This window comes from Plutella xylostella, chromosome 9 (genome assembly GCF_932276165.1).
Source record: "Plutella xylostella chromosome 9, ilPluXylo3.1, whole genome shotgun sequence".
Classification (NCBI taxonomy): domain Eukaryota; kingdom Metazoa; phylum Arthropoda; class Insecta; order Lepidoptera; family Plutellidae; genus Plutella; species Plutella xylostella.
In genome coordinates, this window is record NC_063989.1 from 4,072,972 (window position 1) to 4,088,611 (window position 15,640).

General features: G+C 39.3%; 1 protein-coding gene across 3 annotated transcripts in view; it reads left to right on the plus strand.

The window, feature by feature from the left end:
- Window positions 1-448: 448 nt before the first annotated feature.
- The window catches only part of LOC105393130 (disintegrin and metalloproteinase domain-containing protein 10), a 63,979-nt gene continuing 48,787 nt past the window's right edge, over window positions 449-15,640 (plus strand). For all 3 annotated transcript variants that reach the window (XM_048622932.1, XM_048622933.1, XM_048622934.1), the window contains exon 1: window positions 449-996. In XM_048622932.1, the coding sequence (XP_048478889.1) occupies window positions 936-996 (61 nt within the window). In that variant the 5' untranslated portion in view covers window positions 449-935. The remainder of the gene's footprint in view (window positions 997-15,640) is intronic.

Consider the following 15,640-nt stretch of genomic DNA (forward strand, 5'->3'; position numbering starts at 1 on the left):
CAGGACTAACTGCATACAAACAGCAATGGACTGCATACGGCGACATTATACAACTGCAACCAACCCCGAGCGGTTCATGCCTATTATGACTGCACGAAGTTGAATATAGCAACTGCACGCAGCCGTGGCGATGCAGTCCGTCTGTGGACAGCATAAAGCCTTGTATCCATTGAGCATGATCAGGCGAATGAGCGGCTCATTTGGCCGTTCCGCTAAAGTGAAGACGCCTGAGCACGCTCGGCCCGAGCAAATCCGAGCGTGCGCAAGTGGATACAAGGCTTAACATCATCATCTCATGATGCACATTGGTTCTCTTTAGATTATGCACGCGAGGGCGTTATTATTCTGATATTATGCAACATAATCGATCGATTATAATAATAAATCTTATCACATCACTGTTTCATAGAAGTTGCAGTGTCTATGGAAATTAAAAACAAAAATATTATTGTCTGTGGCTTTGTGATCAATTCCAAGATGTCAGATTGATAGGTATGGGGAAGGAACAGTGATTTTAGTTTAAATCTTTTGTATCTATGTACCTTCAATTTAGTTAAATAATTATGAGCAAAAGGTGTACAGTAATTTTAGGTGTAACGTAATATCATAAAGTGTTATATATAATATAGTCAAGTGTAAATGTTGCTGATTGAAGGTGTTTCCGTTAGCAGCCAAGGGAGCACTCGTTGTTATTTATTGTTACAATCAAGTTTACCGAGGTGATATTATTTTCATGAATGATACGATGAATCATGAGGGTTGTAAATGTAAAGCAGTGTTATTGTAATTATTGTAATGTAAATAAAAATATCATTAATACGCGCATGCGTCCGAGTAAGCAACAGACAAAGGTTTAGTTTTCGTGTGGTTTGTGAATCAGCTGTATTATAAGTGCGATGACTTAGTTATACCAAGTGGGTGTTTTGGAAGCCACAATGTTCAGTGAAATTGGATATATCGTGTTCTTGCTGCTGGCCCTACCATACATTGAAAGTGGTAAGTAATTTGGATGTGTTTATTACTTCTAGTTTGCCATAATACAAAAGTAGCACAACATACACAAGCAAGGACAATATTGTGGTCAATATTGGTTCTATCTCAATAAACATAATTTGATACAAAATACACCATAGGGACATGAAATTTGGTGAAAAAATTAGACCCATTTCATTATTTATGATTCATATCATCAGGCCCACTCATATTTTTGCCTGTTGCTCTGATCAATTTTAGTTTTAATACATCTAGACTGCCTAAAATGAATCTTATGAGGATCATGCCATTACTTCTTGTGATAAACCAAATGTTTCTTAAATATTGTACATTCATTTCACTATATATTTTAGCTAGCTAGCTAGCCAATTGATCAACTCAAAACCTCTGCTTTGCACAAACACATTTCACAGTCACTTTTAATGCTAGTACTAAATTTTAGATAGAAAGTGACTCCTAACACTACTTGTAGCAAAACTATTAAGAATTATCCAAAGGGGCCGTCCATTAATCACGTGAGGCTCAAAGGGGGTGGGAGGGGGTACGGAAAACCTCACGAAACATCACGAGGGGGCAGGGGGGGGTCTTGTTAGACATCACATGTATTAATTTTTTGTCAAAAAGTGCTAGGTATTTCTGAACCGAAATTTTGAACGGCGCAAAATTTTTAATGAGTTGTATACATTTTATTGCAAATACACATACTTAAATGTTTTTCAATTCAAAACGCAATTTTCGTTATAGTTTTTCTAGTCAAAAATAGCCTTTACATAGACTTCCAAAAAAATACACGTGATCCAGGGGGGGAGGGGGGGTTGGTCCCAAACCTCACCAAATATCACCAGGGGGGAGGGAATCTCAAAAATTGAGAAAAACAACCTCACGTGATTAATGGATGGCCCCAAAGATGAAGACACAGCCCGTAACAGTCCACTGTAGGAAATATTTTATTTCTACACAATATTTTATAAGCATGTCATGCTCCTACTCCAAGACTTAAGGCATTTCCATAAACCCCAAGTGTGCCAGTGGGCTGGAGATTGTATGAAAGATAACAATAGGGAATATGCGTAATTTTTTTAAATACTTTTATTGGATAGTTTTACATCACTTTATTATAGTAAAAAAAAATTCAATGCCAAAATAAGTAATTTAAGGTATTTTAAAGAAAGTTAAAAAATTACAACCATCACGACCACTTTGAAATTCCCGTCAGGATGGCGGGCTGTCGTGACGTCATAATCGTTTAATTTCACGGCTCAGAATAATGAGTCCCGTCAGTCGGCATAGATTTTTTACCTAATCAAGTAATCACAGAGTACTTTTGTATTTTCAACAAACCAATGTTGTCATGGTAACAAACGAAAAAGGAAGTGTATAAAGTCTGATCAGCGGCTGTTTTGTAATGGTAATAAAGTGTGACCAGTGGCTGTTTCTTTTCGCTTCTAGTGGCTTTCAAACCAGAGGACCTTTGTACACAATATTACGCTATTATGGCAATATGAATATAAAGTAATATTTGTATTGTATGTAAGTACTTACTGTAACTTTGGTTCTCAGTAAGAGAGACTAGGGTTAGTGGGTCATTCTATTCTATTATCTGTGGGGGTGTAAGAACCTGCACCTGGCTCTCTTGAATGGAACCATTGTGCATATCTCAAAGGTCTAAACCCCCTTATCTAAACTATCGAATAAGAGTATAAAAATATATGCATATTCCCTAATATTTGGGCACACGGCTCTCGACTTTTCAATAGTCTTTGCTGTCCTTTTCCGCAGCTGGCCACAGTTTACTCGTTCATACTGCGTAATAAATTTAATGTGTCCAATTCTTCTGATTACGAGAATTCTTCCTTAACTTAATTTAGAAAAAAATAACAACTTTTGAAATATACTAACGACTGCCATTATAACCTAAAAGTAGAAAGAGCAACTTGTGTCATGTTCATGTCATAATACTTACAATACAAATTTAATTTTATTGTGTTGCAATATGGAGCATATTTGAGTGGCTCGTTGACTAGCGAATGGCTGTTTACGCCTCATTACAATAGAACAACTAGTGGCAGCCCATACACTACCAACAAAAAATATAAAAAGTCCTAAACTTTGCAAACAAACAAGCATATCAAACAAGAAGTGGAGAGGTTATAGGAGGCTAGGATCTACTCGTATTGGAAGAATTTTTATGTGATCCATCGTATCTGATCACAACGAGCATCACAAATACTCGGTGACATTAACATTTCTTCGTTTACACTTGACATTTATTTAACTATACGCAAACGCAAAGAAGTTATTATTCTGAGATTGATATATAAAGAATTATGACGTCACATCCGCCCTAAGAAAATGGGTGACGTTTCTCGGAAGTTAGAATTTACCGTTAAGTTTTTTTGTACTTTTCAACTTCATTTACTTGCTCAAAAATAAATTATAACCAAAAATAATGATGGAGTCGTAGTTATGAAACAACAAAGTTTATTATAAATAATATTTGACCTTTATTTGAACCACTTGCATATTCCCTATTTTGTCTATTCCCAAAATAAATTTACAGTTCATCTGTCCAACACCCTTTAAGTATATTTAAGTGTCAAAATTATCCAACTAGATGTAGTGTCGCATACAGACAACAAAGTTAATAGTGTTCACATTTTGTTTATTGTATAAACCGCCATAAACATTTCAAGTTCAGTCTAATGACAACCATTGTACCAATTAAAGTTAAAAATCTTCTAACTGACCTTACTCAAAATAAGAGCTCACTTGGAAACTGAAGTGTTATTTGTTGAGACAGTCATGTCTTTTGCACTAACACTCCATCTAGTTCATAGTACTGTTTATCAAAGCTATCTATGATAATTATGTGTATACTAGTGTTTGTAAAATATTTTTTGAATCTTTTAGTCTTCATTTGTAAGAGAAATGACTCTGAACTCATGTGACTTAAAACTTATTTGAAAAAGGACTCAAGTCCCAAAATGAAGACTAATTATGTACAGTCATTGTTTAAAAGCTAGGTCTCTTTTTAGGTAGATATTCCTTGAAGCAATTATTGCAAGACCGTAAATATCATATCTAAAGAAATGGAATCAGTGGTACAAATATAATTGATTCATGAGGATATGTCTGAATGTACTTACTTTACATTACATATTGTACCCTAACTCTTTTACCATACTTCTATAACACATACGGTATAGTTTAGTGCATGACAGGAAGTAACCACTTTGTACAAGCACTTTAGTTTATGAGGGTGTGTAACAAAAATCTGAACATATGGACTAATATAATGTACATAATATATGCAATATCAGCCATAAATAACCTTATCAATAGGGAAATAAGAAAGTACCATTGATTTATTTTTCCAGTTTTACATTTAAATCTATGTATTTTAGTTCAACTATAGTTATTATAGATAATAACAGAACACATTTCAAAAGGCATCCAGTGTCAATAGATTTATTATTCATCAATTAATATAATGCTCCTCAGCAATTAGACCCTCTTCTTTACAGTTGGTAGTAATCGTAACACCTAATCTTACAAAGAGTCTAGCGGTCTAGCTATGCTATTTCGAAATAACGGTACCGCCAATTTGTAGGTGCTTAGTTGTATACCTACATCTATAATTAAAACTCTTGACTCGGTAAATTTATAGATAAATGTATATTTAATAACAGCAGCATATTAATATATTAAACACGATATCGACAAAGCGAGAGGCCAGTCTTTGTCCAGTGGCCTAAATTACTTAAAGGTGTATTTATTTAGGTACTGCGATCTCGCAGACATTGCACCGGTAAGTCGGTCATCTAAACAACCTTGCTTTGGCAACGCTCGGCCGGCCTCGGCCCGACACCGCAATCGCAGGGCTTATTAAACCTTTACATATTTTATTTATACCATTACCGTGTATATGTACCTAATTGTGAGTAATTATCACGCACTGCATGATGTGAATTACGTCGTCTGGTTGGCTGGACGTACGTGACGCATAGGAGCGAGAGACAGCGCTGTCGCGAGCGATCGGTGGTGCTTAGTGGGTTGTGATAGAATATGTTTTGTCGTGACAAGTTGCAGCTGCGCCGGAGTGGCAGGCGCGGAGTGTGACGGGTGCGTTCGTTGAACCAACGAGGTCACGACCAGCGTGACGTGTCGCTTGTGAACGCTCTTTCCGCCTTCTGCCAAATTTTGGGATTACCAAAGCCTTTTTTTTAACGAACTTGACCGATGAAATCTATCCTTGTTTTAGATAGACACATCCATATTCATGTGAGATTTTGGTTTACGTTTGCTAAACTAGAGCGGTACCGGCAACTAAGACTTCCTTGTACTAGTTTTAAACACAACTTAGTTGACTAATCAGTTCAATTTTACAAGTCGGTCTATTTCAAGTCTGGCACAAAGAGCCGTCGTAAAATGTTTATATGTGGAGTATCCCAGTAAAGTGGCCGTAACTCCTTTACGCTCTACCGAATAAGGGATTAGAACCACTCGAAAAGCCCCTTTGTCCGAGGACGGCCGCGCACAGCCGAAACACATCTCGTTTGATCTTTTCTTCTTTACGGATTCTTTTCTCTTTATACAGGGTGTTGCAAAAAGGGTATATCAAGCCGAAACCAGCATGTGCAGCATGTTATATCTAAGCCCGAAACTGAAATCAGAATTTCAAAAAAGTTTACCGTTTTCGAGTTATTGACGATTGAAGTTTCAAAAAATCACGCAGAAAAAAAGTGGTCTAACAACCCTAAAACAGCTGATTACAAGACCCACTGACCTACATGTCAATGAACTCTGTCTCTGTTACTAGGACATCATGCACAAAATTTGAATAATTGCCATTTTACCCCATTTTCTCTTTTCCCTAAAAGTAGGGAAAACTAATTCACAACAGAATTTGAACTTAGCTACATTTAAGTAAGTGCTTACATGTAGTGTTCAGGAAATGTAAAACTAAGATAATTTACGTCATAGGTACCTACAATTGCCTACTACAGACTAGAATCAAATTAATCGTGTAACTAGGTAGGTACTTACGTGCGACATCCAACATCCCGAATATTCTGATAAACACAGAACACAATCACACTTACCCACTATCACTTGGTTTTAACGCACAATAAATTTATCTACCTATTTCTTTCATAGTAGGTACTAAATAAATTAAAAACTGTCTTTACAACAAACATTTCGCGACACACTACACGCACTACACAGTCTACACTACACTTGTGTATGCTTAAAAGTTTGCAATGTGACTAAATCAAACTACCTAAATAACAACAAAATGTGCATTTGTCAAAGCCGCCGCCCTTGGCTTTGAAATAGCCGCCTGACGCGGCCGACGCGCTGCGCCGCGCCGCTGAACTTCTTTGATCTAGTTAGAAGAATAACGTATTTCCTATTCATACCTACCTACTGATTTTCTGTTAATCGCGAGCGCAACACACGGGTCAATGCAGGTGTGTGTACTTTACTTACTAATTAATCATATCTCCCCAACGATCGGGTTTTGCCAAAGCTAGTTTCAGGTAATTTATTTATTTGATTCTGGTATCCCATAGGCACTATCTTATCTAAACCATTATTAAACAAAGATAGAAAGAAGATAAAAAGAGAGACGAGAGTTTTGACCAATAGCAAAACCAATAAAAATTTATTACTTTTGACCAATGGCTCTCCAACTTTAAGAATTCGCGCGCGAGCAGCGCATAATGGTCTCCTGGTAGCGACGCTTGTTCAAACTGATAATCACCGAAAGAATTGCATGAAAAAAGGCATTGAGCTCGTTTCATAGAAGTGACGTGAGGGAATATTTTGATTGGTGATGTACTTACTTAAGGATAACTCTGCTTCTAAATAAGCTTTCACCGCTTAGGTAACAGAACAATGTGCAATGTATTATTGTAGGTATTTTATTCACGAATTCGATTCGATTGAGTGAATTACTACTTACTTTCATAGTGTGAGTAATGAGTATTAATACCTACGTACTTTTACCTTCATAATCATAACCAATACCAACACGACAGTGACAAACCCTAGTTCAGCTCTATTATTTTCACCGACACGCTTAGGAGAAGAAGTAGGTACTTACCTACCTCAACGTATCTACGGTAACGGTATCCACTTTACCTGAAAAAACTTTGAGAACCAATGAACTCAGATTGTCCTAGTAAAAGTAACTAGATTATTAAGATAGAAAAAGAAAAAAGATATAACTTATCTATGAAGTAAAAGAGAGATAGATACTTCTTTATTTGTATTACTTTAAAGTATTTTAATGTCTAATTGTCTATGTATGTGTTAATATGATGCGTGAGTGAGAAGAAAGTATTCGTTGTTAATGGCCTTCGCGTGAAATAGAAAGAAATAGCATAATAACATGCATTTTCGTCCTTAAAGCTAAGCCTTTTGTCAACACATCTGCATTTCCTCAATGACGCTGTGATTGGTTCGCGGCGCGTCAATATTTTCGGCGCGAAATTTTAAAATCAAAGGACTCAAAGGAATGCCGCATGCCGCCGGGCGGTCTCTCTCGGTCTCGGTGCATTTCCTCAACTGAAATGTACAATATCCGACCTTTTCATTGACTGAATTCGTCTCTGGTTACTAGGACATCATGGACACTCAATGCCATTTTACCCCAGTTTCTCGTTTCCCTAAAATTAGGGAAAAAGATAAACTTTTTAGGAATCAAGGATTATGGAGATGAAATTCTTACTTGCTTGCGTGCTGACGAAATGTAATTACCTACCTAGAATCAAATTCATCATTTACTATCATTCATTACCTACTTAGATTACGTAGTTGGTAGGTAAATAAGCGACACCAACTTACTTGCAACATTTATTTTATTAATTACCTAATTTATTTATTTAACGCACAACATACTTATACCTAACTCTACAAACAACATTTCATAAACATTTCGCGGTAAAAATATCTAATGCTTAGCACTGCGATGTGACTAAATCAAAGTACCTACCTAATCAACAATAAAATGTGCATTTGTAACTGCTTTGACGAACCGCGGCAGCCCTCTTTGAGTACAGCCGCTTAGCCGCGGCCGCCTTCTTTGAGTGAAGCCGCTACGCTACGGTACCGCCGCCGCCGCCGCCGCCGCGCCGCGCCTTCACTCAAAATTAAGTAAGTACTTACTTAATAAACTGTTTTTAGGAATCAAGGATTAAGGAGATAAAATTCCCTCAGACTCGTACCTACAAGAAGTGACTTACCTGCTTACTAAAAACGAGATTCCCTACCCTTCATATGAATTTTGTGATAACAACCTTAGGAGTTTAGGAGGGTAGCCGGTAGTGACTGGATGAGGAAGGGCGAGGACCGAGTGTTGTGGCGCTCCTCGGGAGAGGCCTACGTCCAGCAGTGTATTATTATAGGTGATGATGATGATGATGATGATGAATCCAATTATTTAAGGTGAAGTCGGCCAATGCCGAAAATCGGGTAATTACGATTGTTGCCGATTTCTACCAAACGCAACCATACTTTGAACCGTGGAACCATTCACCTTGGTCGCAACTTCGTCAGCGTACGTGTTAAATCGTAAAATGAATAAAAAATGCAAATTCCCGCATTTTTGATTTCCGGAATTACCGGCACGTTATCGGTAAACTTATTGTTTTTTCATCAAAAATACTGTCGTTTTCTTCACTACGTTGTAAGCTAATTTTTTTCCGGAATTAGCCGACTAGGGTAATTTCGAATGATGAAACATTTAACTATGAAATTCTGTGGATCGGGTTATAATAATGAATTTGGCAGTTCTAGGCAATATTGCGAAATATGTTTTTCGAGGTTAAAGTTGATAGAAAAATACATATGCACCTTTAGCTTAAATGAACTACTCAAAACTAATTTTTAGATGTAATCGGAATTGCCCGCATCCATTCGGAATTACCCTCGTGCAATGAAAAAAAATATCAACTTTTTAAGCTCAAAATTTACCTTACCTAACCTTGACCTTTTCTGATAATGTGACAAAATACGATTGTACCGAACTCGACCAAAAACCTTTCGGAATAACCCAGCTTCACCTGGCTAGTAAAAGATTTGTACCTGAACTTTTTATTTTGAATTATAACCACATTATTTAGCTGTCATATTTAAAGTATGACTGTGTCATTTTGATCTTTGTTATCTGGGTGTTATTCAATAAGTATTTTTCATAAACATTTATTTTTTCAGCAGAAGGCCTTTTTTTGCGCTGGTGTCAGGTTTATCGGGAGGTTTTCTCAAACGCTATAGCCTTTGCTAACAACCACTGACGATAAATATCTCACAAACACACATCCGGATAAGCTGGCCATAAGTACAGTACGGACCCACTCTCAGTTACAGATATCCATGGCATGAAAAGGTCCCAGTTCCGATCTGATAGCCGCAGAAATGTTGAAAGTGGACATCCCGTCTGCAGTACTTAAACATGCTGTATCCAATCACATACTTTAATATACTACCTAAAACACCGCTTAACATACTTATCTAAATACCCACGGAATACGTGAATATTTTAGTTTCAAAAGCTCATATTTTTTTTCTTTGCACGAGGGTAATTCCGAATGAGTGCGGGTTATTCCGAATGAGATTTTAAATGAGTTTTAGGTTATTTAAGCCAAAGGACCATATGTATTTTTCGATCAGCGATAACCTCGCAAAAACTAAATTTAAAAATATTGCCTACAACTGCCCAGAAGCACTTACAAGAAGCACTTACATTTATTCATATTAAAATGTTCTAACATTCGGAATTACCCTTGTCGTTTAATTCCGGGAAATTCAGAAAAAAATGAGCTAGGTTTTTTAAATTCCGAACATAGTGAACAAATACGACAATCTTTTGGATGAAGAAACAATCAGTTAAATTAATTATCTGAATTCTTAATTACCAATGTGCGGAAAATTCCGAAAATTCAAATCTGCGGAAATTTGTACTTTTTTACAAATTTTACGTTTTAGCACTCACGCTCGGTCCTACCAGTGATGACGTATGGTGCAGAGACGTGGACACTGACGGTAGGACTGGTCCACCGATTTAAAGTCGCTCAGCGTGCTATGGAGAGAGCTATGCTTGGGGTTTCTCTGATGGATCGTATCAGAAATGAGGTTATCCGTCAGAGGACTAAGGTTACCGACATAGCTGTCAAAATATGCAAGCTGAAGTGGCAGTGGGCTGGTCATATCTGCCGAAGAACCGATAACCGTTGGGGTAGACGAGTTCTCGAGTGGAGACCACGAACAGGCAAACGCAGCGTGGGACGCCCTCCTGCCCGCTGGACTGACGACCTTAGGCGGGTGGCGGGTAGTGGTTGGATGAGGAAGGCCGAGGACCGAGTGTTGTGGCGCTCCTTGGGCCACAACACTCGGTCTAGGCCTATGTCCAGCAGTGTATGATTATTGGCTGATGATGATGAAGATGCTCGGTCCTAGCGCCCTGAGTCAACCCAAGCGCAGTAGAAGATTAAGTTGCCATCAAGGTGAATGGTTCCACGGTTCAAAGTATGGCTGCGTTTAGAAGAAATCTGCAAAAATCGGAATTTCCCGAAATTCGGAATAACCCACCTGTACCTTATGGCTGTGTTTAAATGAAATCGGAATTACTTACCCGATTTTCCGCATTAGCCGACTTCACCTTATCTACTTGATGAATAATGAAATTATGAAATATCATGCTACCTATCTGTACTTTAAACCGAGAGCGTTTCGTCAAATGAATAAAACATCTGAAACAGACAAAAACTAACCTTATTCAAATGTAATACGGGTATTGGTTTTACCTACAATCGCGCGGTGCGGTATCGGCAAAGGCTTTGCGGACATCGCCGCCCGCCGCGTTTGACAAAATGCCGCGCCGCCCGCCCGCCTCAGATTTTTTTGATGTTTGCTAGGTATTTCTTCTAGTAGGTTGTAAGAATAACGAAATTCATCCTATGAATAGTAGGTAGGTACTCCTGAAGTTACCTGAGCAACTTAGATTAGTTAGTTAGATTTTCTGTGAGTTACAAAACACTGGTCAATGCGGATGCGTAGGACGTATGTATTACATGCTCATAAATCAATCAACCAAGCCAAGGCTGTTTTCAGGGGATTTCATATTTTATTCTGGTATCCCATAAGATAGAAAGAGAAAGAGTTGTGTTATGGTTATTTTATGACCCTTTGGCCAATAGCGAACTTACTTACTTTTAGGCTGTCTATGCGTAACAAAGATAGATGCTATTGTTTTTACATTGCCTAATCACTGTGGCAAAAAGAGACAAATAGCTTTTGCATAATATCCAATAAGAGAATTGTTCAATTTGGCGGGAAAAAGTTTACTAGTGTAAAGAAAATCTTCATTTGCAAAGTGCATCGCGAGTCGTTAGTGTTTTTTTAAGTTGTCGCGCAATGGCTGAATACACGAACGCTGAATACTACGACATGGTGATGTGTGTGGGGGAGTGTCGGGGAAACCTTTGGGCAGCCCGTGAGATGTACAGGGACCGATATGTGGATGTGCCAGCACCGAGGCGCCTGCCCTCGTACCCCTGCTTCCGTCGCCTGGTGAACCGCCTGCACACGACTGGCTCGGTCCGCGAGCGGAACCCAGGAGGGAGGCCCGTCGCCGACCGGCACGGAGTCATCGACGAACACATCCTCCAGCACTTCGCCGAGGACCCCACCCGGAGCACCCGCCGCGCCGCCGCTGTACTTGGCGTTGACCACTGGACCGTGTGGCGCACGCTGAACCGGGACGGCCAGCATCCGTACCACCTTCGCAAGACGCAGGAGCTGACGGTCAGGGACTTCGCTCCGCGTCTCGTTTTCTGCGAGTGGTACCGTGACCAAATTGCTGCCGACCCTGGACTGGCTCACAACATTCTGTGGACCGATGAGGCCAGTTTCACGAGAATGGGTGTGTTTAATACCCACAATGAACATGTTTGGAGCCACGCCAATCCGAGGGCATTCCGTGAAACTCGGTTTCAGCATCGGTGGCGCATAAATGTGTGGGCCGGTATCATCGGCGACCACCTCATCGGGCCAGTGTTTTTGCCGCACGCGCTGAACGGGGCCAATTATTTGGGGTTCCTCCGAGGCCAGCTGGAGGAGCTACTGGAGGACCTGCCGGTGGCGGCATACCATCGCGTGGTTTTTCAGCACGACGGCGCCCCCGCACACTTCGCGGTACAAGTGCGCAATTATTTAGCCGCCAGATTCCCACAGTGGATAGGGCGTGGGGGCGTGATCCCGTGGCCACCGCGCTCACCGGACCTCACGCCGCTGGACTTTTTTTTGTGGGGTCATGTGAAGACCACTGTTTACGCAGTCGAGTGTGGCACAGAAGAGCAAATGCGGCAGCGGATAGTCGATGCTTTTGCCGGCATCGACCCGCCCATGATCCGTCGCGCGGTGGATTCTGTGCGCCGACGCACCAGGCTGTGTATCCAGCAACAAGGTCGACACATTGAACCCTTTCTATGAGTTCGGCGCGTGAGGTTCCTACGGTGAATAATAATGAACTTTTGTGTTAATTGTTTTTAAGTCAATAAAGTAGTATTCTATTCTATTCTAAATTTCGTGTGGTTGCGTCATCGAACTTTTTTGATAGCGAGCAGTGAAAAAGTGAAATTGTGCTAAGTTATTATTTCGCTAAAAGATCGTTTTAATACCTACCTACCAAGGAATTAAGTGTAAGTGATAGCAGTGAATGACAAAAACAATGTGTCGTCGTTATTGTGTCAGTGCAATACCGGAGGATATTGCTGTTACCTACTTTTGGATTGGAGAGGTATGTTAAATGTTTAATATTAATACCTGTCCTAATTTTTTAATCAGTACTTTAATTAACTAGTTAGGTTGGTAAAGATGCAAAACCGTAAAAAATGTACTAGGGACGGGCCGTGTCCGCCAGCCAGGAGGTCATGCGGCGCGCGGTGTGTGCTATATCTAATACTTATACAAAAGTGGGGTACTAGGGTCATAAGGTGCTCGCGTGGCATGTGATGTATGTACATGTAGTTATACGGAAGTGGGGTACCAGGGCTAACATAAAAAACATTAGGGTTGCCAAAAAAGTAATGAATAAAATATTGATTAAATTTTGTATGGGCATTTTTTTTATTCGTGCGCCCAAATCTGACATCGGAAATAGGTTTTCCAGAACGAGTTGTGTGGACCCTTTTCGGCTTGGTATACCAATTTTGCAACACCCTGTAGATAAACAAAGCAGTAATCAAGATGTGCTCGGACTAGTATCGGTTCGTTCACCTCTCGGTTGTAAGTTAATCTGCTAAACGGACCCGTGTTAATGCTGTCTTCCATTGTTTAACGAGACAGCTCTAATTTATTAGCCGGGTTCAATTTGACAGTTTGCAAATTAAATGTAAGCTTGCATGCACTCATTGCTCGGATCATCCACTATAATGCAAATTGTGGAGACTACACCAGCTGCGCAATATTACGCTTCAATATGATATAAAAAACGTATTACGAAGACGACGTCAGCCACTGTCATTGTTACATCGAGCATATATATATCAGTACAGTCGCGTGACACAATGTCTCGTCTCACAGTTTACTTTCTCACAATCTCAGTGCAAGCTTTAATAAACAGCTATTTGTGTAAAGTATTAACACATAAATTCCTTAATTATGTAATTATCTTCGTTGCAAACCTGTCGTCAAGTCGAGAGTAGCAATGAACCCATTAATATTAATCGACTGTCCTGAAAATCTCGTTCTTTGTTTTACATTAGATACATTGTATGAATATCTAATGGAGGGGATGAAATGGGGTATTTGAAATCAAAACATTTAGTCAGATGCGATAAAGCAGCGGCATATGGGTATTCCAAGAGTCATTTTACGTCGCTGCGAACAAACGACTGCACCGTCTGCTGGCACATTAAATTACAATGTTGTGCCATGCCTTACATACATCCAGACAGGAGCGGGACTTTGTAGCCAATGAAATTGCATAGATAAGGTTAACGTTCCCGGCTGTGACGTGAAACGTGCTGAAACGATTTTTACTCATACGGGCACCTATAAAGAAGATAGCGGTTGTAAATAAAAGAAGATAAAGTAATAATTACATTTCATTAGCTATCTTTAGCATAAGCATATTTTTTTATCTAACCCCTAGATTTTATGTGTCTACATAGAGATACCGCAAAAGGATTCAGAATTTCAGACATATTTCCTCTCCCTGCATCACGGGTTATAAAACAAACATTACAGCCACCTGAACAAAGGGGACACTGACACCCGCAGCTCAGACTCTGAATAAACAACAAAAACATACTGGCCCCTTTTGTACCTACTGAACTTGAAAGCTGGCCCGGAATTCTGATGAATTTTAGCAATGGCACGGCCTTGTATAAATAAACAAAAAAAACACGAAGTGACAGTTGAACTAACAATGACAATGATATGAAACTGGCAGTTAGACCGTAACAAAAAAGGTGACATTATGCCGTAGTCTTTCTGCCGTAAATCCTTACATAATTGATATTTACCAAAATTAATTAAACCAACCATTAGCATATAATAAATCAATAAAAAAAATTACACGCTCCCTGACTATATTAAAAACTCTTCTGATGTTGTCACTGGCCATTGTTGTCTAATCTATGGTTATGAAATAAAAAATGAGGGCGAGATTCGAGCAACTAGTGAGTCTAACTAACGTCGTGTACAGCCTTGGAGGCGGCTACGCTCGGCCGAGCGTGACGTGGCTGACTCAGGGCACTAACTATACGTGTATCTTACACCATGTATCCGTAGTTTAACAGTTTTACCACCCCTAGACAAAGCTATAAAGATTTTTGTGCGGAAACGGAAGTTTATTATATATTTTTCTTCAACTTCATTATTTATACGTAGTAAGGACAGACAGATAAATCTCATCTGATATCTTTTTGATAGATCCTCAACTACATTCCTCGAGGATTTTTAAATACTTTGTTGGCTTCACAAATGGCAGTAATCACTATGAATATGGTCGGAATGTTGTAAACTTTAACGTGTAGCACTTACAGTTGCGGTACGGTGCTCGCTAGTGGAGCCTTAAGAATATTCTGTCTATCTTTGTATGTAATCTTAGTTTTTTCAACTAATCACAAATGATTTGACAACCTTCAATATCGTAATTAGTTTTCCCTTCTGTAGTGAATGGATTTTATGCACAGCGGTTCAGTCCAGTCTGTTTCCATCTAGTCAAGGTTGCAGTTCTCCATTCAATCACCAATTCATCACTTACTCGTACGAGATTTCATGTCAACTTATTCTAGCTCAACACCTATCAACTATTATTAGCAATAATAGTTATGATAAAGTAATGCTACACTTTGTTAGTGAGATGGCACTAGTCTAGGTTCTCGACTCAGTCCGTTGACTCCTGACTTTAGCTAGCTATCTTGCAAAGACACTTTGAACAATTGGCGACACTGTACATTTAGTCAATTTATATAAGTAGGTTAGGTGGACTGTGGAGATGGCGAGCGACATCGCGTGAATGGTGGAATTGAAATGTGTAGTCTATTGTTTTAACTCTGCGTACTTACTTGACTAATAAATAATTTGTTGCGTGGTCAAAAATACAGTTTTAAACCTCTCGGTGATTTTAACCATACTG